The 23,995-nt window shown below is 37.1% G+C and overlaps 1 protein-coding gene across 1 annotated transcript in view; it reads right to left on the minus strand.

The window, feature by feature from the left end:
- Positions 1 to 950: 950 nt before the first annotated feature.
- N4BP2L2 (NEDD4 binding protein 2 like 2) overlaps positions 951 to 23,995 on the minus strand; it is a 31,457-nt gene continuing 8,412 nt past the window's right edge. Inside the window, exons 6-10 of the mRNA XM_057383278.1 lie at positions 10,243 to 12,047; positions 7,711 to 7,796; positions 7,077 to 7,122; positions 5,326 to 5,490; positions 951 to 1,043 (exon numbers count right to left, since the gene is read on the minus strand). Coding sequence (XP_057239261.1) covers positions 5,354 to 5,490; positions 7,077 to 7,122; positions 7,711 to 7,796; positions 10,243 to 12,047 — 2,074 coding nt within the window. The 3' untranslated portion in view covers positions 951 to 1,043; positions 5,326 to 5,353. The remainder of the gene's footprint in view (positions 1,044 to 5,325; positions 5,491 to 7,076; positions 7,123 to 7,710; positions 7,797 to 10,242; positions 12,048 to 23,995) is intronic.

Below are 23,995 nucleotides of genomic sequence, written 5' to 3' on the forward strand. Positions count from 1 at the left end.
CATGCAAGGAAAGGTGAGGAAGAGGACATAAATTAATAAATGGATTAATATTCTGGATCTGCAGAAGTGGAAAATAGTATTTCTGACAAGTAGAGAAGTTTCCTGCTTGTCCTCAGTGATCTTTACTCACACTTGTCATTGTCAAGTGAGGTGACACTTGTCCATTCTGTGACTGCCTCTCCCTACAAGGAAGTGTCCAGCCTTACACCTCATAATGGACAGAGGTTGCTCTTTATAATTAATTATAATTTATCTCTCTCTACACATGTAAATATTCCCAAACAGAATACATCAGAAACATCAAATCCCTGGTTATCAGTGCTAGTTACACATCATCTCAGTCTAACACAAACCACAGAATTCCTTCCTCCAACATGTTTGAATCAGCTCTATAGTGAAATGTTCTTGTTTCTGTAGTCCCAAGTTCCCAATTGAGTCTCCCAAAGGGAAGCATAAAACCTGGTTTCAGGGAAAAAAAAAGTAAGCTGTGAACCTTTGGATGCGTGAATAGGAATGACGGATGAAGATTTTTTCCATTTGAGGTTGTAAAGGGACCGGGTGTAATTTTGGGTGAGGGTGAAGGCAGAAGCAGGCTAGGACATGTAGCAAAGCACCTTTCCCTGTGGATGAGCATCACTGTTTGCTCCTGTGGCAACAGCTTGGATCCTGACACAATAATATACCAGTAAATACCAATTATACAATTAAATACCAGAGCCTGAAGCTCGTATCTCATGGCAACAGACGCCTCTGGTGTTCACTCTCAATATCTTTATACCCCACTTGAGGATGTACTGAGAAAGTGTAAATCCCAAATGGCTTCAGAAAATGACCTTTTGCCACACACAAGTTATCACAATTTTGATCATTATTACATGGACAAGAAAGGTTGATATCAGGGTGAAATGGGGGGGGGGCAATGGCCAAAGATGTACACCAAAAAAGATCTACAGTAGTTTCTTTTTTTCCAGGTTATCCCTCATATTTAAAATCCTTGGTGGCCAACTGAAGTCCTTCCACGGTGGAATCAAAACAAGAAGTTTCTGAAATAAAAAAGAAGAGGTTCTGCTGAAGTACCACAAAGCACAGACTGCAAAAAGACTTCACAGCTGTAAATCCAACCCTCRGACTAAGAAGAGTTCACCTGTCCAGTGTTTTCTAAAGTCTCTAATACTCAGCTGTTGGTTATTTCTTTAAAAAGTTAAAAGGAATGGAAAGAAAGCAGTCAGTGGAAAACAAAGGAAAAATAAATAAATACAAGGAGAATGGAAGAGGAAGGTAAGAACTTGAATGTCCATACTAGAGGCAGTAAGAACCTTACAATCTTAAAGCTGAGAAATAAGGAGAAGAGTGACACCGTGGATTTTTTTCTCTACACATCACAAACCTTACATAATGAATAGCTGTTCAAAAAAATACCACCGCAGTACAGCTACATCTTAATTTTTTTTTGTTACAATGTGAGTTGTTTCCCCTGTTACATGCACTCAGGACCTCACAGACCTCCACATTGCAGAGTTTTTGTGAGGCACCCCCAGAACCAAATGGCTACTCTTTCCTGACAGCACCAGAAACACTGCTGTGGGTGGCTCTTTTTCCCCCAGGTAACTGGACTCTTTGCTTAAGTGATTTTTGGTTCAGGTTTTCCCGGTAAGGACTGTAAAAGGCAGGGGAGGTTTTCTAGCCACAAATCTGTGCACTTTTTCAGACTTCATTTGGTTTAATATTAGTGGTTAAATGTCAAAGGACAGATAAATCCACTATTATCTGTATCAAAGTCAGGATTGACTTGATTCACTGTTATCTGTGTATCAAAGTCAGCAGCTGGAAGAGGTTTAAACATGGAATGTTATAATGGAAGACTGCTTTAGTCAGCTTTGTATCTTTCAGATTAATATTTTCATGTTAGCCAAAAACCAGTCCTACCTCTCCTGGCTATATGTTCCTGCTTTTTTGTCCATGTGCTGCTGATCTAATGGGCTCTAGGACAATTTGTTTCAGCTCCATAGTCCAGACCAAAAACCTTTTTGGATGTCTTCATGCATTGGATGTTAGGGCTGAACTGCCTCACTGTGGCTGCAGGAGGCACAAAGGGAAGTGCTGGGAACAGCTCAGCCAGGGAAAGGGGGAGCAATAACACAGGGCATCAAGAGATTTGTCTCATCAAAACCACACCCTTCCAGGCTGTTGTGGAAGAAGTGCTCCTGCAGAGTTACTGACTGCTGTGTTTCAAAAAGAAACATGCCAGCTTCGACTTGGCAGTAGTCCTGCAGACAAATGCTTAAACTGACACATTTGTATTGCACCTGGCATTTGTGAGTCCTAGTCTGAGGAGAACTTCTAGGCACCAAAATAATGCTGTTTTCACTGATCTCAATATTGCTTAAACTGGGAACTCTTGTTTAATCTCCAGAACAAATACTGATGTGCTGCCAATGCTGCAATAAGGAGCTCTCACAAAAACTTGAGATTAACCCTGTATTTTCACAGAGGAACACCATCGCTGTTCATCCTTCCATTGGAATAAAATCATCCTAACACAACATGAACACAAAAGCATGATCAGCTGGCTGACAGATTAAGTTGCACSTGGCTAGTAATGCTCAGTTTACTTTTCAATCTAAATGGACTAAAWTGATCGTAATAGTTCTCCCTTTATTTCTTATTATTTTAAAAACTTTCAGTAGGAATGTCTCAATTTTCCCACTTTTTTATTTTCTCCCTGAGATTTGAAGGAATCAAATCCATTTCAACACTTACAGTTGTTCACTTGAGCAGTTTTACAATCACTCTGGGACATTATTCTTGGCAAGTCTGCTTTAATCAGCAACCAGAGGAGAATTATTTTGTGATGAGGCAAGACAACTTTATCCCTCAAAGCTGGTGGCACCATTGATCAGGAAAACTCACTTGTCTTTTTACAATGCCTACACATGCAGGCTTCAGAGGAGCACTGGAATATTCATGTGAGGTCTGGCCAGGGGTCTGCATTACCCAATATCCTGTGCCTGACAGTGAGTATGAGCTGACTGAAAACCCTAAGAGATGCTTTTTCCTTTCGACATACCTCTTTTGGTTTAGTTTGGGGATTTTTTTTTTGTTTTTTTTGTTTGTTTTTTTTTGTTTGTTTGTTTGTTTGTTTTTTTTTTAACATCCTGAATTTGTAAAAGCTTAAAAGCAGTCCTTCACCTGAAGGTTTGGTTGCAGAACACATGGCCCCTGATATCAGAGCTGACTGCTGCCCAGACAGGATGCCCTGATCACCCTCTCCTCGTATCTGCAGCAGCACGACCTCATCTGCTCCCTTGCCCCAGCTTTGGCACGGAGCTGGACCTTATAGCAGCTTATCTACATTCCTCAGTCCAGCAGAAAAGTATCGATTTGTTTGCTGTGGGGTTAGTGAGCTGAATTATTGCCTTCATGTCAGCTAGCAAGTGCTGGAGCTGCAATTTGGAATGGGGCTAGGAGGAAGGGCACTTCACACTTTAAGCAGCAGCAACCCATTGCATCAGCCTGGCCTGAGGTGGCAAATCACAGCTACAGAGCAGCTGAAAAATATCTGACCTCTGGCATCTCATCCTCTCCCTCCAACAGCCTTGAGGACTTTCCCTGACTCATTTCTGATGCTGAACTAAAACAAAGCAAAACAAAACCTCCACAAAAGCCCCTGATTAACTTCCCTCCTTCTTCCAGTAAAAAGCTCCAACTGAATTTGCCCCATTCCAGCAAAGATCTCAATGATCAAGTCCTGCAGAGACAGTGCAAGGCCTTTTTCACAAGCCAAACCCAGACAGGGAGTGTTCTTTCATGGCAAAGTCTATATTGCTCTCATTCTCTATCCCACAGAACTAACACAAGCTGACACAGCAGAGTATTAGACTGCAACATCACATAACAAACTGGGGTTTCCTGAGAGCAGACAGTATCTGGGTCACAAACACACAGGGCTCTGGGGTCACTTCTGCTGTGTTCGTGACAAGCAGGWGGGGAAGACTGAAACAACTTTGGGAGTAGCAAAGCAGGCAGACAAAGGGAGTAAATCTGATGGAAAAAAACAGTTGGATTCAGCAACCAGATAAAGGTACAGACAATAAGGCAGGAGCTCTTTGTATCTGTTTCTTTAGCATACAAACATTTAATCAATAACCTGGACGTTTTTGGATGATAGCTTAAGATACAAACCCACATGAACATCGAGTCAGGACGAGTCATTTTTGTCACTGACATGTAATTAAATGACACCCCATTCAAGAGGTTTCAATTCCAACCCAAATTATTCAACTACCTCTCCTCTGACATGAACCTCCACAGTGAAAAGCTCCATGTTTATGACAGTCCCAACACAGTGCACATTCACCTCCTTGACTCTTGCCTCTTGGCACAGGGCACCAGATGACAAAGGCCCCCTGATCAGATCCCATGTGGATGATATTCCAGCAAGTCTTGGGATGTCTGGATGGGAATAATTTAAGCCTCAGGATATGGGATCYTTTTTCTGGCTCAGTTTACTCATGGTGCAAGTTCTTCTATTTCCATGTACCTCAGTTTATTTGTTTAAAAACTACAGATTAATCCATTTTCCATTTTGGAGAGAACAATTGATTGCAAGTGGTAGAGAAGTTAAGCTGGCATTTTCCTGCTGGAACCCATAATCCTCCCTTCTTATCACAATTTTCCCATAATATCTCTCATAAACAAACCAAAGAAATGTTGCCAAGTGACCAAAGAGTTCAAAAGGCAAAAACACAATAGCATACTTTCTAATACTCAGTGGCACACTTTCGTCACACCAAATGAAACATTAATGAAAACATTAATGAAAACTTAACAATTCCATATATGGAGTCTTATTGTGACCTCCTGCTACTGATTCTGCTCTGAAAAGCAGAACAGCCACCTTTTCATAACTTGGTGAAATACTGTTTTAGTACTCATRCAGTTCTTTTCATTAGACCCTTAATGGAGCCAGCATTACTCTCTGTGCTGAAAGGACAAGGAAAATAAGTCTGTGATGACTCACAACAGATTGCCACAGCAACCAAACCGGGAATAAAGTCCAGCTCTTAGGCATTCTACCCTGCTGCTTTCACTTCACCATGCATGTTTTAGATTTCAGTGGAAAAACTAAAATTATATGCCTTTAATAATGAAATACTGCCTTCTCTTTTCCCCATTCAGGCTTGAAAGAAAACAAAACCCAAACAACCCTCAACCAAGTAAGTTGGGGGATACTAAATACACCTTAAAAATTATAACAAACAATGTTCTTTAGATATTTGGTCAAATATAATAGAAGGGTGCAATATTCACAACATGACTGATTACCTGTTTGTTCATGTAGAATTTAAGACAGTCAGTTATCCAGACAGCCAGTATAGGTTATGATGTTCTCCTCTATCATATCTTGACACAGTTCCATGTCTACTATTTCAGAAGAGTCTTGACTCTCTTGGTGTTTTTCATTTAGATCTTCAAGACTAATAATACCATCTAAAAAATAAAGAAATTACATATTCTTCAGCTTCTTGGGCCCAAATTCAAAGACACCTATAATTACCTTATGTGGTCTGTCCTTTCTGTTGTGGGAGGATAGAGTATTTCTAGAACAAGCTTTCATTTCATCAAAATCCTCTTGATTTTTGCCTCCTAAATGGCCTATAAAACAAATGAAATCTTTCAGTTTTGTAGCTCATGGCAGGTGGGGAGTGAGAGGCAACACCTATGCACGTGTGTGTCTATTCTCAGTCTTTTGCTGCCTCTCCAAAAGCACACTTTTTTCTAAAACAAAGAAGCTTCTCTACTATTTCAGACAGCAAGTTCTACCAGCTTTCAGGGAACTACTATTGTGTATTTTTAAACTCATTATGGAACACATGAAATCATACTGCATTAATATGGAAATTATGGAAAAAGACAATGAGCAATCTTATCCCATAACCTCCATACTGCAGGGAATTAATGCACRCAGAAGTCCAGAGCTTCACATGAATTCTGATATCTCTTACTCCTAAGGTGTGTGTGACCTCAGGTGCTATTTGACAGTGGCTGAACACACTGGCTCAGCCAGCATGTATCCAGGTGGCCAAGAACGACAATGGCAACCTGGCCTGGATCAGCAATGGTGTGGCCAGCAAGACCAGGGCAGTGATTGTCCCTCTGTGCTCGGCATTGGTGAGGCCACACCTTGAGTGCTGTGTTCCATTCTGTGCCCCTCACTACAAGAACGACATTGAGGGGCTGGAGCATGTCCAGAGAAGGGCAACAGAGCTGGGGAAAAATCTGGAGCACAGGGCTGATGAAGAGTTGCTGAGGGAACTGAGGTTGTTTGGAGAAGACTCAGTGGGGATCTGATCACTCTCCACAACTGCCTGAAAGGAGGCTGTGGCAAGGTGGGGGTTGGTCTCTTCTCTCAGGCAAACAGTGACAGGACAAGAGGAAATGGCCTCCAGTTGTACTGGGGAAGTTTAGACTGGATATTAGAAAATTTCTTCACTGGAAGTGTTGCTGGGCATTGGAACAGGCTGCCCAGGGAAGTTGTGAAATCATCATCCCTGGAATTGTTCAAAAAGCAGGTAGGTGTGCCACTTGGGGACATAGTTCAGTGGTGGACTTGAGCAGTACTGGGTTAATGGCTGAACTCAATGATCTTATGGGTCTTTTCCAACCTAAATAATTCCATGATTCTATTATTATGTTGACATTTTTTAGTGATAATGAATTTTAATTAACTTGAAGATACTAAACCTTTCAGGGAAGTAAAGTCTCAAGAAAGACTATTTCAGAAAGGCTAAACATCATTCTAATCTGGAATGGATAAACTTGAGCTAATACTGGAATAATTCCATATGGGGAACTTTATAAGGCGATTTTAGCACTCAGATCAGGAAACGTGAAGTGGTGATTCACAGTGACCATAGCTCTGTCATACCATGTACATGATCAATGGTGATACAAATTCATTTATGACATCCTACTGCTACATCCTACTCCACAGAGGAGTCTTATCAATCACTGGTRTTGAAAAACCCTTTGATAAGAAGAATTTTATATGGTTTTGTATCACAGAATAGACTTACCAGTCAAGCTGTCTCCATTCTGCAATCCACTTGTTTTCTGTTTTTCCTAAATAGATAACAACAGTCCAGCAAAAAGAAAGCATGTGACAAGAGAGTTCGTTATTTTGGGCAAGAACATAGTCCATGCTTTATTTTATAATTACTAGTTCATTGTATTTACAGGATTTTCCTGATTTCCACTACCAGACAAGGAAAAACTTTTTTGTAAGTTAACAATTTAAAACTAGATAAAGAGAATTAATTAGCCTACAGTCAAGGCAGAATAACTTCTCTTCTGCAACTCTAGCAGAGGTGATGGAGGATGAGATTTGCTCAGATGATGAGACAAAACTGTAAGAAGGAAAACATCTGAATCATGGTAGCTTGTACTTAATGAAAATAGGCCAGGTCAAGACACAGGTATCAAAACTTTTTCTCCCTTTTTGAACTACTTTGCACACACTTCTGAAGCTGATCTTTCAAAACCTGGATTCTACYACAGCCATGAGCTGGTTCTAGAAATATTCAGAGGAGTACATAAAACATCCATCTCCTCATTGTGGGTATTAAAGCAAATTTACTAATAAAGAACTGAATAATTCCTCTTGGCACCTGAAATATTGGAAAACCTTCCAAAATCCCCTAAAATTCATACCTCCACAGAGGTCTTCCACAGTAAATAGATCATCTTTGAAACTTTCCAGTCAAGGGGAACTATATAATCATCTGGCAACAAGGATTCTGCAGAAGAAAATATTTTTTGCAATTGAGTGCTCAGATTTCTCCACAGCCAAAATATATCACTGAGTTACAATTTTTGCACATTATATATATATATATATATTAAAAAGCAGATATTTAAATGAGCTAGCAGCAAACCCAGAATTTAGAATTTGTAGAATCTAAGGCTAGTGCCTTAGAAGGGCAAAAGTGGGAAGGGAAAGAAGGAAAGAGTGGGAAGGAGATTTGGGTTTGGTTTCTTTATTTAGACAAAGGTTTTCCTACCATACTTTCATTTGCCCCACATACTCACCTAAAAGTATGCACACACAAGAAAAACAAAGCCAAGGGATTAAAAGAAATGGAACTTAAATAACAACATTCACATTTTAAAATGCGTAATTATAAGAATTTATGTGGTATCACTAGAGAAGTTATTTCCTAAAATGCTTTAAGCTCTAACACTGTTTAAGAAGCTGAAAAGAGATTCTTTGTAGGAAAACTGTATTAAATATGTTCTACACTTATAGGAGAATCAGACAAGCAAGACATTCAACTAAACTGTTCATTTATAAACAACTAAAGACATTTATTTACCAAAAATATCCCCTCCAGAATAATTTCAATAAAAATTGACTGCAATTCTTAGTGTTGTAAAATAATTCTGCTCAAATGTGTGCATGAATAAATAGTAGCCTGTCAATATCCAGCATGCCACAAAAACAAACCAGTAAAATCAGATAATTTTTGAAATTGTAGCATAATAATAATAATAAAGGAGAATGTGGCCAGCTAGGCACAATTCTGATAGGAAAACCCCAGCAGTCAGCAACCACAAGCTGGCAGAGCTTCAGAGAGACACTGGAGTGGGTTTGTATTTCTTAAAGGTTATTTCCAGAGGAAACTCATCTAAACTCCTGAGGATGTCATCTGTTACTGACTCAGAGAAGAATGATATTTGGTTCACTAACCTACTCAGTACTTCTGAATGCCTGATYTTCCTTTTTCTTTCTTGGAAGATCCGTGTTTTCAAGTGGCAGCCAACTCCCTCTAAGACTATGAAATTTAAGACCACAAATATGAAGTTTCACCAAGTTTGGAGAAGAAAAATGTTTTATATATAGCACTTGAGGACATCAACAGTACTTACTTGCTTAATTTCAGCTCTGTATGAAAAATTCTTTGGTGTGTGGTGCCAGATTTAGATAAAGCAGCACTGCAGGTCCTTTAGGAACCAAGCAAAGTAATGCTTCCTATGATTTGCATCACTGTTCTGGCAGGTAGCATTRCCATTAACTTTTTTTTTAAAAAAACAAAGAATTCTTACATCAATTTGGGCAGATAAACAGACATAAGCTGCTCCTCAGTTGTCAGATTCAAATTTTCATATGAAAATTCATGCTTAACTTTAAGTTCTACTGAAACAGATGTAAAGGTCTATATAATGAAAAGCCAGTCTATGTTTTTTAATCCTATTTGTTATCTAAATGAAGTCTACAGTTTCTCCACTAAATTTGGGCCCAAGAAGCTGAAGAACATTATGCACAGGGAGCATGGCTCTTTCAGCAGGTGTTCTAGGGTGACTTTAACACAAAACTCTGTTGTTGTTACTGGTTACAGCTCTGTGGCATTATGTTAGCCTGCACTATATTGGGAAATGATGGTTGCCATGCACATTCCTTTGAGGACTGATCGTCTTTTACCTGTTAACTTAAAATTACTAAACTGAAAGTACTAAAATAAGACAACTGGAGCTGTGGAAGGCAAGTATACAACACTAGGACACTTCATAATCAGGCATGATTAAAACAAAGGCAATCACTATCAGAAAACACATCTTGTAGGTTTGATGTTAAATTTTAAGCTAAATTAGACTTTGGAAAATATTTTTAACAGTATCTAAGCTGCATAGGAGTGCATGGGAACTTTACTAAAAAAAGGAATGTTACTCTCTGGAATATAAAACCAAATACGCAACCTTTAAAGAGCACATATTTTGTGCCACATTTTCATTTAGTTCCGAAATCATCACAGTAAGTCTTACTCAGAAGGATGTATCAAAACGTTGTTTAGTTCTGTAATCAACACAGCAAAGTCTTACTAGGATATACTAAAATGTCAACAAGCATTTCATGCTTTGGATTTAAAGTTAGTCAATTTTTGTCACAAAAAAAGACAGAGCCAAACCAAAAGCCCCTTTGGCAGAGACTGAGAATTTTAGGTGAAAACTAAAATAAAACTATCACCAAAGCTGCAGTGATTTGTTCAAACAGGATTAAAATTTAACTAAGATCTGCAATAAAAACCAGTTTTTTAACCATACTCCTTTTGTTTGTTTTTTGGTTTGGAAGGGAGTGCTTCATTTTTTGTTTGTGGTTTTGAGGGGGCTGTGGTGTTTTGGGGGGTTGGCTTGTTTTGTTTTTTTTTTTTTTTTTTTTACATAGGAGTAGTAAGAAAAGCATTATACCCAGTGGAAGACCTGGAGAACCAAAGAGCTGCACAAGTTGAAAAGCAAATCCTAATGATAAGGGAAGTCCCAGAAAACTACATTTCATATCTGCATCTTGATAATCTTCAAGTTGTGAGGCCTCTGCTGGCTCAGAGTCATCTGCTTCATTTGCATTTTCACTGCAGCTTGCCAATGTATTAGAATCTTCTAGATATTCAGAAACAACTTTAACAGAAGACAGAATATCTGGTTGGCCATTTGTAACCTCTGAAGAAACGTGTTCACCCTCGTCCTCTTTTTTATCAACTAGTTGCTGTGGCTGAAGAGTTGTAGCTTGCTCCTCCTTAGTTTTGGAATTTACACAAACACTGCAGGCACATTTTGATATASGACAACATGGTCCTGACGGAATGAAAGAAACACTATGCAACAGATCATCTGCATCTGGAGTGGGTAAGGAATAGGTTGCCTCAGCATCAGTGTAAGGTGCAAAATATTCCTCTAATGCATGGTCCTGTTCATGTGCCTCTTCAGTGTTCTTGCTTAGAAAGTTCTTTTGCTTCACTTCCAAAACACTTTTGGGGGGAAAATCTTCTCTTACCAGGACCTCCTTCCCTCCCTCAGTATGACCAGCAATCTGTCTTGGTAGATTAAACTTTGGGGCTAAGTTGACAATTCTCCTGTACTTCTTCCTCTTCAATGTAATTGGTGTAGAATCATTTTTTGGCACATTTACTTCACTTGAACCCGGCATGGAGGTTGCCCTGGCTTCTACAAGGGAATTGAAGTGCACTTTACCAGTTGGAGATGCAGATAGACCATTGCTTTTTACATTACCATCCTCCTCAATTTCTGTTTCATGATGGTTTTCCATTACCAGTCCTTCATTTGACTGATAGCAGTTTAGCTCTGCTGAACTGTTTGTGTGAGTCTGTTCAGGTTTTGTCACTTTTTGAGGTCTTTGTTCACCCACAAATTTATCCTCAGACCAAGGAAAGAGAGAAACTTGAGTATTGAAGCCCATCTGCAACTCCTCAGCAGAGGAATTTATTGAAAAAGGAGCACAGGCATTGGAGCTAGTCTCTTCTGCTTTTATTGCACCTTTGCCCTCTGTGTTATCAGGCATGTTATCAAGTACATTTGAATTGCAACACTGAGAGATTTCTTTTTCCTCACTGTTTAATCTTATCTGTTTGGCTTCCAAGTCAGGTTCACATGTAATTTGACATGATCCCAGTTTGTTTTCTGTGCTTAACAGTGACATATCACAGTCTTCAGAAATGCCTTCTGTTTCCTGGATGGAATTTTTATCATTGCTTATTTTTAGGAAACTGCAGAGATTGTCTTTGTGCCTTTGATTTGCTTCCTCATCATCTAATGCATTTTTGGTTAGGTTTTCAGCACAAAAAGGTTTTACATCTCTTGAAAGCAAACTATCACTTCCTACAGATAATTCATTTTTCTCTGCATTATTTGACAGCAAGGAGACATCAGGCACAGTGACCAGAAAACTCTCTCTTGAAATCCCTACAGCTTCTTTTAGGCTTTCATCACCACTCTTAGGCTGCTCTTCACAAACTGTTACTGGATCCTCTGGGCCTTTGCTGAATGCACACAATGATTTTTTGTTTTCTTCTTCCAAATCATCCTCTTCACTTTCTGATCCATCATGATCATCTGGAACTGGATAATGAGCTACTCCATGTAAGATTTTCTTCGTAATTTCTGTGCGACTAGTTTTCATTGTTTTGTTTCTTTTTCGTTTTTTCTTCTGTTTTGCTTTTGTTAACAGGTATCCAGGGTTCTTACTTAAAATTGTCTCCCTATGAGAAAGCAAAGAAGATTAAATGTAAAACCCCAAAAAATAAAAAAGCCAACCCTGCACTAATTTGAAGAATAGATTCTTTATGTAAATATGATGCCCAAACACAGACTATCTGCTTTTTTCAATAGATAAGATCTCAGATAAAACCTTCTACTGATTAAACAAATGTTTAATAAATACAATTCAGAACAATTCTGAACATTTAAATCTGTTTAAATAAACTGAGTTGCCCTCTCAGTAAGTTCACTTTAAAGAAGTATTACAAAAAATTGCAAGACCAAACATTGTGTTACTGGACATGATGTTTGAATAATAAATCCGAAGAGCGGGTGCTATTCTGATATTTAATTAATTTCATGTCATGCTGAGCAGAAACAATGTCATCCATTAAGTTCAAATAATTTCAAAACATACTAACCAGAATCCAAATAATGTAAAGGTACACTGACTACAGCAACTCTGGTATTTACTGTTAGGTATACTAAGTGCTGACTCCCATATTTGGAATAGTTCATACTTCATTACCAACAAAATAATACACTGTGGAAAAAATAAGATAGTTGTAGAAAAAAAATAACATTTATTTACAGTTAATTTTATAGCTCTTTGCAGAACGTTTATTTATTTTGTCTACATTTCTCATCATATTTTACAGAAACTAGCCCTGACTTCTCTGTAATCTTGGTGTTGGCTCATCAGCCAGCTAACCCTCAACACAGGTAAGAAAAACACAGTCCAGGATTCCCAGGAATCTAACATCTCCCACTGCAATTCTTCAGAAAGATGAGATTTTCAGAGCTAAGTTTGATTGATAAACGTTTGATACAAAGACCTGCTCCTTTTCTGTACTACCTTACCTCTGAAAACCTTTTCCTGGGATAATACTTCACACAACACACTAAGGCAAAGCAGTAGCTAGACTTATTGGGCAAAATTGGTTAACTTTTGGGAATTCGTATTTAAAATGGCTTTAAGTGCCATTATTCTGAAGTCATAAAGAGAGAAACAAAACAGAACAAAAGAACCCAAAGGATGACTGTCAATGTAGAGGGAAAGCCGATTACTAGGAGGCAGCCTGRGAACTAAAGGTCACCTATGGTAATCTGCCCTTATCCTTTACCCATTCTTAAATTTATTCACTGTTAGTGTCTTGCAAGTTCTTTCTTAATTTGAACTCTACAAAGCAAACCCTCCTAATTCTCCAAGTGTAAAGCACAGCAGCAGCCTTCTCAGCTTAGCAATGAAGTCTCTTGACTGCAACAGGATTTAAGTCTTGATGTCTTGATATTGCTGCAAAGAGCACCACAGACCTCTGTAGTCATCTTGTTGGAAAGCAAACAAAATTTATTGTCCTATAATGGTTTCCAGACAAGACATCTTATTAAGAGAAGGGATTTCCTTCAAATGTTGGTATTTAAGTCCACATAGTGCTTTGCTCCAAGTAATGAAAACTGACTTCCCCCTTTCCAGCTCAGTGTATTTTCAATACAGTGCCCTATGGTTTCAGTGTGGATGCCTRCACCACAGATGACTGAAGTCAGCCAAGAGGCATTCCATGTTGAATTCTGTTCACCATACACTCACTCCCTAGCCAGCAACATGCCTCCTATCTCTACAGAAAAAGAGGCAAAGGATGCCAAAGTTTTAGGATTTAATAGATCTTATTTGTCTCTTTCTTTCTTATTGAAAGAAATTATATCAAAGTGAAGCACCTGAAACGGTAGCTGGAGAGATTACTTTCTTACGTATACCCCAGATTTGCAGAAATCATAGACTAATCCAAGATTATGTCTTAAATCTTGACACTAATTTTCTTTGGTGAAGAAAATTCATGACTTGAAAGTGGTTTTAGACAAGGAAATTSTCTGGAGTTTTCAGGTTCATAAACCCCCTTAACGACTGAAATAGAAAATAATGTCCCAATTTTAACTGTTTTTAATGGAATGGGGAATAAAACATCACACCTATGCACCAATTCCAAGAAGAACTTGCACCTAAAAGACCTTGTGCTGGCAGAATAATTGCAAAAATGACAACAAAATTACCCATGTCAGCAATGACACTGGAAAGGAATGAGCTTCTCCAGCCTACATATTATTGTAGCTATACTTTGCTTATCACTCACTTCTTCCAGATGTGAATTTGCACTGCTGCTGATAGAGATGAACATCTCTAATACTGGGGCAAGCAAATTTCTGGTGTTCAACCCCTGGCACATCTGACAACATTCAGGACAATGCTGACAGAAACTTCCTTAGGCTGGGATGTTACATCAAATGGTATTGCAGAAACTATTTATTTAGTCTTATTTAGTCTCCTTACTATTAATTCTGAATCAAGAGGAAAAATCACACTGGATGGGATTTGCTTTAGAATGCAAAAACAGAAAAAAMCACATCCACCAAATATGGAAAAGAATCCCCTGGATGATCTAGAAAAACTAACAGCTATTACTGCATTGAAAATGTTGCATGTCAACAAAATAACAAATGCAAATGTACATCCAGGATGATGATTTAGCATAGCTGGATCTGACCATCAATAGTGACACTTGACAGTTTATCATAAATATAACATCATTTCTGTGCTTTGGAAATATGGACGTTTTATAGCAGTACAAGAAAATTATTTTTCTAAAGATTTGAATTTGCTAAAGAAAGGACTGAAGCAAAAAGGAAAGTGATTAAGTGTAGAATAAYAAAATGCATTATTCTTCATGGTTCCCAGTAACTTTTGTTTTTCAATTGATTCTAAGAAAATACTACTCCAAAGAAATACTCTAATGTGCTGTGATTGCATAGTTAAAATTTCCTGCTGATGGTCTAGCCCACTACCATATTAAGGTTTCTGCATTCAATGAGGCAAATTCTGTACTGGTTTTCATTAGATTTATCTTCATTCCTCTTCTTTTAGTCCATCCAATGCTTTTTGAGAGTTTCTCTTACTGTAAAACCATATAGCATATAAACACTGAGAAAATGAAAGAACCTGCATGGAAACAGACTTCTCTTCTTTACAGGACATTTGCTAGTGAGTGGGTTTCAAGCCCATACAACACATGCAAAAGGGAAAAGAAAAAAGGTACTGTTTCAGCTGATATTTAAGTTTCTGCATATGATTCATTTAGAAACCTGGTTTGTAATAAATAGACCTGAAAAACTGTATTGGTAACTTTTTTGAAATAGGAATTCCCCTTCTGTAACAACACTTGTAAATTTCTCAGCCTATTGCTTAGACAATATCAAGAGCTTTTTTTGTCAGAACTCTGTAACATGTGACTTCAAGGTTGTATCCTACTGCTCAAAGTAGCACTGACCAGCTTGGCTGAGAGTCAGTGCTCTGATGAATCTTTTAACTGGAGAAACAAATGCACTTTCACAACCACTGAGGCAGAACATGCAAACTAATTAATCTAAAGCAATTAGTCACATTTTGATGAAAAATGGCAAAACCAGAAGGGTTACTTATTTGCAGTTGGGCAGACTTCAGCTGTTGCATCTAAGGTGATGTCTGCTTGATATTAAAAAATGCCTGCAGTCATGGCTGCAATGAAATACAGGATAGAAAACCTAGAATCATTTAGGTTGGAAAAGGTCTCTGAGATCATTGAGTCCAACCATTAACTCAGCACTGCCAGAGATGGTGACTCTACAACTTCCCTGGGCAGCCTGGTCCARTGCCTGACCACAGGTAAAGAAGTTTTTCCTGATCATCAGGCAAGATGGAGGAACTGATAAATTTAAAATCCAATTCTATATGACATTTAGCAATGAGGTACAGGGTCTTTCAGAAATGCATGCCATCATTAATCTCCAAAGTCTCTGGAGTGAGTTTTCAGCATAAAAGTTACAGTAGAGCAGCTTGCATAAGATGGCATGTACTGGGATACACTTCCCCTCTTCCACCTGCTAAGTCCAAGCACATTGGTGAGTTCCTTGTGACCTAATTTTGCTTCAGTAACAACCAGAAACTGGTTACAATCTTAGAGTATTAAAAAAGCCAAGGTAACAGCCTTTTGTTATGTATCTTGCCTTCAATACTGAAATGAACGAGATCTAGTTCCTCAAAATGGAATATTTGTATCAGATGATCAAGCCATGGAAAAAAACACAAAACTTGTCAGCATTACTGGGCTTCCTGAAAATTGATTAGATAGCTGAGCATTCAACTCAGCACTTCACTGCTGAACAAACAGTCTTTGTCACCCTTTCCTACTTTGCTCCAGATATTGCCCTTGCACTTCCATTATGGTCTTTTGCTGGCTCTACCACTCTCCTTGTGGGTGGATCCATGTGCCTGACCCCCCATCAAAAGAAAAGAAGTACATACTTCATTATAACGCTCATTTAACTCTACAAAGTAAGAAGTAAAATAAGTGTCTAGCTAAGACAAAGAAATGATTGGTAAGAACAATCAGGTTGTTGATTGCCCACGGTAAGGGAATTCACCACAAATGATTTGTAAGAAACGTTTACACATCACAGTGTTGCAAATTAAGTCTTTCTGCCTTAAATCAGCAAAGATCCCACTAACTGGATTCAATCCGAAGTAACTCAATATTTAGTACTCTTCTATCAGCATTGCCACTAGTGAAATTTAAACACCTTTATAAAATATGCTTATCACAATGCTCAAAGAGCTGTACTAAGTATTAAATTTTCTACAGAGTTGATGTATATACAGTTCTGTGCATTATATAGTCAGTTACCAGACTGATGCCCTGTTATAGTCTAGACACAAAAGATAATGATCTGGAGAGCACACAGAATAAACAGAGAATTAAATGCTTGATTAAAGATTGCCTTTAGAAGTGTTAATCTAATCCAATGCATGGTGAAGTGCAAGCACTTTACTTTTCAAAGTAAGAAACCCAAACAACCCACCCACCAAAACCACCACACTCCTGAGGTGCTAATAACAGCAATTCAGTTTCAAACGACAGTCCATTCTCTCACTAAAGATTTCAGGTGGAGTGACCTTACTGATCTTTGTCCTGCCTGGTTCATGAAAGTCATAAATATCTTACGATTTAAATGTCCTATTTTGGCTCCTTAGTCATAGAATATGTTGATCAAGATTAAAGAAATAAATCCTAAATATACTGTTTAATATATATGTTTATGTATACTGAATATACTTGTGCCAAGTATCAAACATCTATTTTCAGAATAAGTTAAACAACCCAAAAGCTGCTTCAATGTCCTCTASATGCCATAAATATATCATCTGACACAATTCAAAACTCTGAGAAAAGAAACAAAACAAATCCCCCAGCAATAGATGTAATGATGGATACAGACAGAGAAGAGGTACCATTTTTTCTTTGACTGGATTTTTCTGCACCATTAAGTACGGCACACTGTTAAAAAGCAGATTAAGGAGAAAAAAAAAGGACAATGTGAAACCCTCCAAGTGATCTGATTACATTTTAAGGATATGTACTCAGGATACAGAGAAAAAACCCTGCAGTTTCATCATCAGCCTTTCCCCCATGAAGGCTCAGAGAATCAGTTTTCATTTAAATTCTGCAAACATTTAGTCTTTTGAAGAAAACAGGATGGGCACAGATGCCAACGTTATGCACTGTAAGTACAGAACCAATCATCTTGTCATGCACTCTAAAGTTACTCTTCAAATAAATAAATATTTTAACCAGAAAACAAAAGGACCCACATACTGTGATGCACCATCCCAGCACCTGAACACGGATAACAGACATCATAACTGTATGTAAAGATAAGGAAGTACAACAAAATGGTTTTAAAGTAAAAATTAGGGTGAAATATTGATCTTTCTTGCCAAGGCACATTCACACCAAAAACAAACGTAAAATGAAATTTGAGATGAGACGCAAGCAAAATCAAGTTCAAGAAAAATATGAGTGGGAGAGTAAGGAAGGAACAGGTATAATGAGAGTAGAATTAAATATTTGGAGATATAGAACAAATTATTCCCTGTTAGGAACTTACATTGAAAGATTGCAGATTTTAGCTGTATTTAAAAATTTCTTAAAATTAGCAAAGTTGTAGCAAAAACTCAACTAACTATCCACCTAAGCACAGACCCTAAATCTGGAACAAAAGCCTAAGTTTCAGAAACACAAGAAGATACTGCAAACTTAAGGAAAAAAAAAAGGTATGAAGACAAATATACCGTACAACACAAAATACTACTTTTAACAGAACAAGAAAAATTCAAAAGGACAGCTTAGGGGGTGGGGTACCATATACTCAGTTTTAAAATCAGCAAGAGTTTGAACTGAGGCAAACTCAATCTAAAAAGTTGGACAAAAAGATATAGCTCTCCACACAGCTTTTGGGTTGTTTCACTTGTTCAGAAGGTAGATGTTGGTAATCAAGGGAGGAAAAGGGAAGGAGTCTTTTGATTCTGCAATTTTACAAGCATCAACAGAAATTTGTCTTTGGGCATAAAAATTACTTTAGATAAACACTTATAAATGCTATTATGTTATATTTGTGGAAAGACAATATAGCTAACAAGAGACAAATGGCAACGGACACAGAAGGAGAGAAAAGCTAAAGTTGCTGTCAGGAACCTGTGAGCAACTCTGCCAACACAGCTATGAAACAACATAACCAGAATAAAGGGTACAGACAGTTTTGCTGCTACAGTTAAAGCCAGAAACTTATTGCCCATCTGAGAGTAAGAACAGCCATCACAGTCTGCATCCAACATCCTGAGACCAGGCAGCACTTCCATTAGTAATCTAGAACTCTTGTCTTAGAGTTAAGAGGTAACTCTTCTGATATTCAGGACACTGCTCTCACTCTAGCACATACAACAGAAYGTCAGAAAGGTTCTCTGGAGACTGCATGGTCTGACCTCTGCTCAAACCAATACCGAGATCTTAGTGCCTTGCCCATATAAATTCTGAATATTCCAAGGATGGGGATTACACAAGCCAGTATCCAATACAAATGTCCCATGTTGCAACCTCCACTTGTTGCTTCTCATATAAGAGTACCCAGACCTAGGATCAAGAAGGGCACCTAAATATTATTAGAACCAAGAACTCAGTTCAGACTGAAGGAACAAACTGTAAAAGAATGAAACACATCGCTCTGCAATCCACATATTGCAAACAAAGAATTCCATTTATAATCCTATTAAATTAATTTTTGCTGCACTACCATAAATTCAGTCTCCATAAAGTGAAGAATAATGATAAATATTTACTGAGTATTTAGCATATGTACCAAATGGCTGCAAAGAGCCACAAATGCAGCTCAAACATATAGACCCGACCTGCTTCAGGTAGATGGTTCCATGTCTATACTTTTGTTGTCAAGGTCCCTGTAAAGCACTGTATCCATCTTACAAGCAAACAGCAAAAATGCTAAATGAGGAAAAGTAATACAGTCAATCCACTCCTAAGCCAGGTACATGAGCCTTCAGAAACTATTAATAGTTAAGAGCAATATGAGGGATAAGCTGTTCAGTAACTTCTCACAGACTATTATTATAACCTATAACACAGGTTACTCAAACCGACAGCTAATGAAAAAAAAGGTAAGAAATTTATTAAAACTATTATGAATAAAATAACAGCCAAAACAGCATTATGGGCCTATGACTAAGACTGACTTCTACACAATACAATACACTCCTTAAAAATAAGCAAATAGTTACTGAATCAGCTAAAGCAGCACTTCTTAGTCTGTCAGCAATTTAGGAAGAGATTAAACAACATCCACTAAAGGATTCAGCCTTTTAAAATCAGTAGCTAGAAAACATGCAATCACACATTTCAAAAGAAAAAGTCAAATTCAATTAAAAGAAAAKAAAATCACAGAAAATACTACAAGTAAAACTGAAGAAAAAATACAGATAGAATATATTCTGGCTTGGCACAACATGATATTGTTACAAGAGCACTATAAATCAGTAAGGTACACATGACATGGTCAAGGACTCCCTGAGGAGTGAAGTGGCAGCATTATCAGCTAAAAGGAGACTTGCAAGCACCGATTTCAGACAGAATACTTCAAAGCTTTTATTATCCTTGATCTAGAATTACACTGACAGTCTATCTCAAGCTAAAACCACCATTTGCTGCTTCTCCATTACTACTGAAATAAATTAAGACAAATTTGAGATGATCAGGCCTTGAAAAACTGTTACTTAATACTTTATCTTCAAAATAAGACCAATTATGTTTTCACATATTTTTCTGTGAACTTGAAATAAGCAGATTTACAGCCACAACAAGCCTATAAAAGGAGAAAAAGACACCCCACAACAAATTTATTGATGCACAAGATTTCCACCTAGGAGATTAATGACAGATTTAATCTCTGCTCTTGCTTTTATTTCAAAAGGATGAGAACATAAAACATTAAAATGAGATAAGTGTCAATCTAGAAACACTGAAGTATTTCCACATCTGATCCACATGAAATGTGATCACTCAGAATGAGTACTTAACTTTCAATTTCAACAGTATTTTTAATGCTTTTTACAGAGAATTGCAATACATGTGTCTATTCTTTTGATGTCTCAACACATACCAAGTTACCTCATCTCCATGATGTACCAGAACTAAGCAAAAACTTTTCTTAGGAAGCAGCCATTAAAACTACAAGTGACATATTAATGTCAGAAAAAAGTAATTTTTTTCTTCTAATTCACTGAGAATGAAACTTACTGGTCAGCTCAAAGAAGAACAACAGGGGAGACAAACACAAAACAATACAAATGTTACAGGTCCTATCTCAGCTAGAAAAAGCCTTGTTTTCAGTAATCTACTAGCAAAGAAACCATCTCTGCAAAAGGTTTCAAGAGACAAATGACAAGGCCAACAAAATATTGGCCTTCTTTATAAACACAAAAAGCTTAAAAAAAATATGTATCATGGCAAACTAGAAGACAATTCAAGAGGATATTGGTACAAGAACAGAATTCCTCACTAGAGATAATTTACCATCATGTTAAAAAATTAGCAATGTTAGACTAGGTTGCCATGGTTTATACCCAGCTGTCAAATCAGCCCCACACAGCCRCTCATTTTACTCTCTCCTGGTGGAATGGAGGAGAGAATTGAAAGGATAAAAGTGAGAAAACTCGTGGTTTGATATAAAGCCAGTTTAACAGAGAAAGCAAAAGCTGTGCATGCAAACAAAACAAAACAAAGAGTTAATTCACTACTTCCCACAGGCAGGCAGGTGTTCAGCCATCTCCAGGAAAGCCAGGCCCCATCATGTGTTACTGTTACTTTGGAAGACAATCATCACCATTCCAAACTCCCTCAATCCTTCTTCCTGCAACTTTATATACCGGGCCTGACGCCATACAGTTTGGGATCTCCCTTTGGTCAGCAGGGGTCAGCTGTCCCAACTGTGTCCCCTCCCAACTCCCTGTGAGGAGCAGAAAGGCCTTGATGGTGTGTAAGCACTGCTCAGCAATAACAAAAACACCCCTGTTATCAATACAGTTTCCAGGGCAAATCTAAAATACAGTCGCAGATCAGCTATTCTGAAGAGAACTAACTTTATCCCAGCCAAAACCAGCACATAAGGTTTTTAGGGTTTGGTCTTGGGATGGTGATTTTTTTCTTATCTATACAAAATAAAAATAAGAAAACTCAATCACCAAAAGAATGCTGATGAAAACTTTTGCTAATTCAGGAAGTAAACCAATAAACCATGAAAAAGCAGCTTAGACGAAGCACTAAAACTAGAACCATTTTTCCTTATACAGCTGATGCTAAATGGTCTGCTATATGAACCAATTTATGTATGTTCTACAAATTAATTTTTATTTAAATTTCATGCTTAGAAAAGTTAAGTGCTAAATTTTACTTACCAAACATCCCACTAGTTTCAAGTATGTAGGAGAAACTTAGGATTTGTATTTATAGTATTATGGTTCTATGCATTAGTTAAATGAAAAAAAAAAAAACCAACCTTACACTAGTATTTGTATCAACCTTATACTAGTATGAAATATGATGCACTAGCAATATATTAAAAATGGAGAATAGGAAACCTTTGTTCTAGGTGCATTAACATCATCAACACATGTACTGTATAGAAAGTACAGATAATAAAAATTTTAAGATCCCATCTAGCTGAGCAGCAAGTTCTTACACTTCTTGCACATATATTTTGACCAAATAACTCATTTTCCTTGGTTTTGAGGGCATGAGAAATTCAATACCTTCAATATGTATTTCACATAATTTTTTATTATTTTTACATATAAAAAGTGTAGTGTAAAATCAACTTCTGAGATACATGTCTGTCTGTGACTGTCACATCCTCATAAAATATTGTATCATGAAACAGAAAGGTGTTACACTGACAGTAATTCCATTGTGTTTTCATCTGCCATGTCACTGTACTTACCTTAAGAGTACAGCGGTAYAGGTGAAACAATTTACAAAAGTTTAATACAGAAGCAAATTGCAAAGCTTCCTGTTCCCAAGTGTCCTTTGCAAGCTGCAGGCCTATTATTGATCAGCACGCTTGGCATATCAAAAACACTCCCATCCACCAATAATTAAAAAGGTAACACAAGAAAAGCCACACCATCTTAAAACAGTATAAATTATTACCTATTCAAATAATTAAATACTCCTAAGAAACCCAATCTTCAATAATCAGCTCTTTTTTGCCATACCTCAGAGTACTGTGTAAATTTTACATAAATCCTCAATAAATTTTATCAAGTTATAGCTTACAGTAAGATAGAGTAAATGAGTCTAAAACCTTTTAATCTTCCCCACACTTGAAATGTGCTTTTACGTCTAAATATAAAAACTTTGGCATAATTAGAGTATTACTGCGCATTTATAATGATACCCATGGTTCTTCTGAGACATGGAGAAAAATAGTCATGAAAACTAAAATACAGCAAGATATTTGGTATGAATAACAGACAATGAGGGAAAATAATTAATATAGTTGGGGAGCCTTTTTTCTATACATACACATAATTCAATATATTAACAATGTATGTGCTACTGAAAGTTATTTTTCAAATAATTAAAACATAAATCTAAATTTGCACAGTAGGTGTAGAAAACCACAGAAAGATACTTCATTGTATACCTGGATTTTCAGCTTTCATGGTATTCAGACTTTCTTAATGAAGTAATTTTTTGGGCCTGTTCAAAAGTTGTCTGCAATTTTTAAAAAAAYTATACTTGTGTTGCAATTTTTGAAATTCTCATACTATGATACCAAATGAGTAATAGATAACTATCCAAATTCTTTTAGTTACATACTCACGTTCTTGATAAAATTTTCTATTCAACGTTTAGTTATTCAGTGTATAAGGAAATCAAGTGTAGTTAGGTTATTTCAGCTAGCAGGTTAGTAATAATGCTCATCTCTATAAAATCCTACGAGCTTGAAAATAATATAAACTGTTACATTGAACTACTTCAACACTACTGAACACAAATATATTTTATTAATTCGGCAAGCTGTTAGAAAAAAGGCAAAGTAAACACTTACAAATTCATCATTTTTTTAAGAGAAATAGAGCAGTAAGTTAGTTTCCATGTTGGCTCATTCTGTTATGTGCTAAAAAAAGATTACATAGTCTATGCCAAAATCAGGAATGCAAGATGGTTTTACAGAACTATATCCACTATTTATATTGAATTGATGCATCCCAGCTGTGGACTGGGAATAGACTGCCTAGTTCTTTAATACTTCATTTTTTATAGCAAATTAAAAAAAAATTGACCTAGAAGGACACAATTGTGAAATTTTGGGGGTTTAGTGATAAAGTTTAGGATTCTTTTAGTCAGTACAAAACAATATGGAGATATGCCAACACCATCACAGTTTATATACTACCAATGAGAATAAATAAAAAAGTAATTCAGGTTGCACAGTTTAATGCGGGTGAATACTGTACTGCCAGAATGTTGCTTCAGCTATCACAGGAACTTTTGAGACCAAAAGAAAGAAAAAAAAA

The sequence above is a fragment of the Malurus melanocephalus genome, unplaced genomic scaffold (assembly GCF_030028575.1).
Source record: "Malurus melanocephalus ecotype Western Australia unplaced genomic scaffold, MMel_1.1 scaffold_619, whole genome shotgun sequence".
Classification (NCBI taxonomy): domain Eukaryota; kingdom Metazoa; phylum Chordata; class Aves; order Passeriformes; family Maluridae; genus Malurus; species Malurus melanocephalus.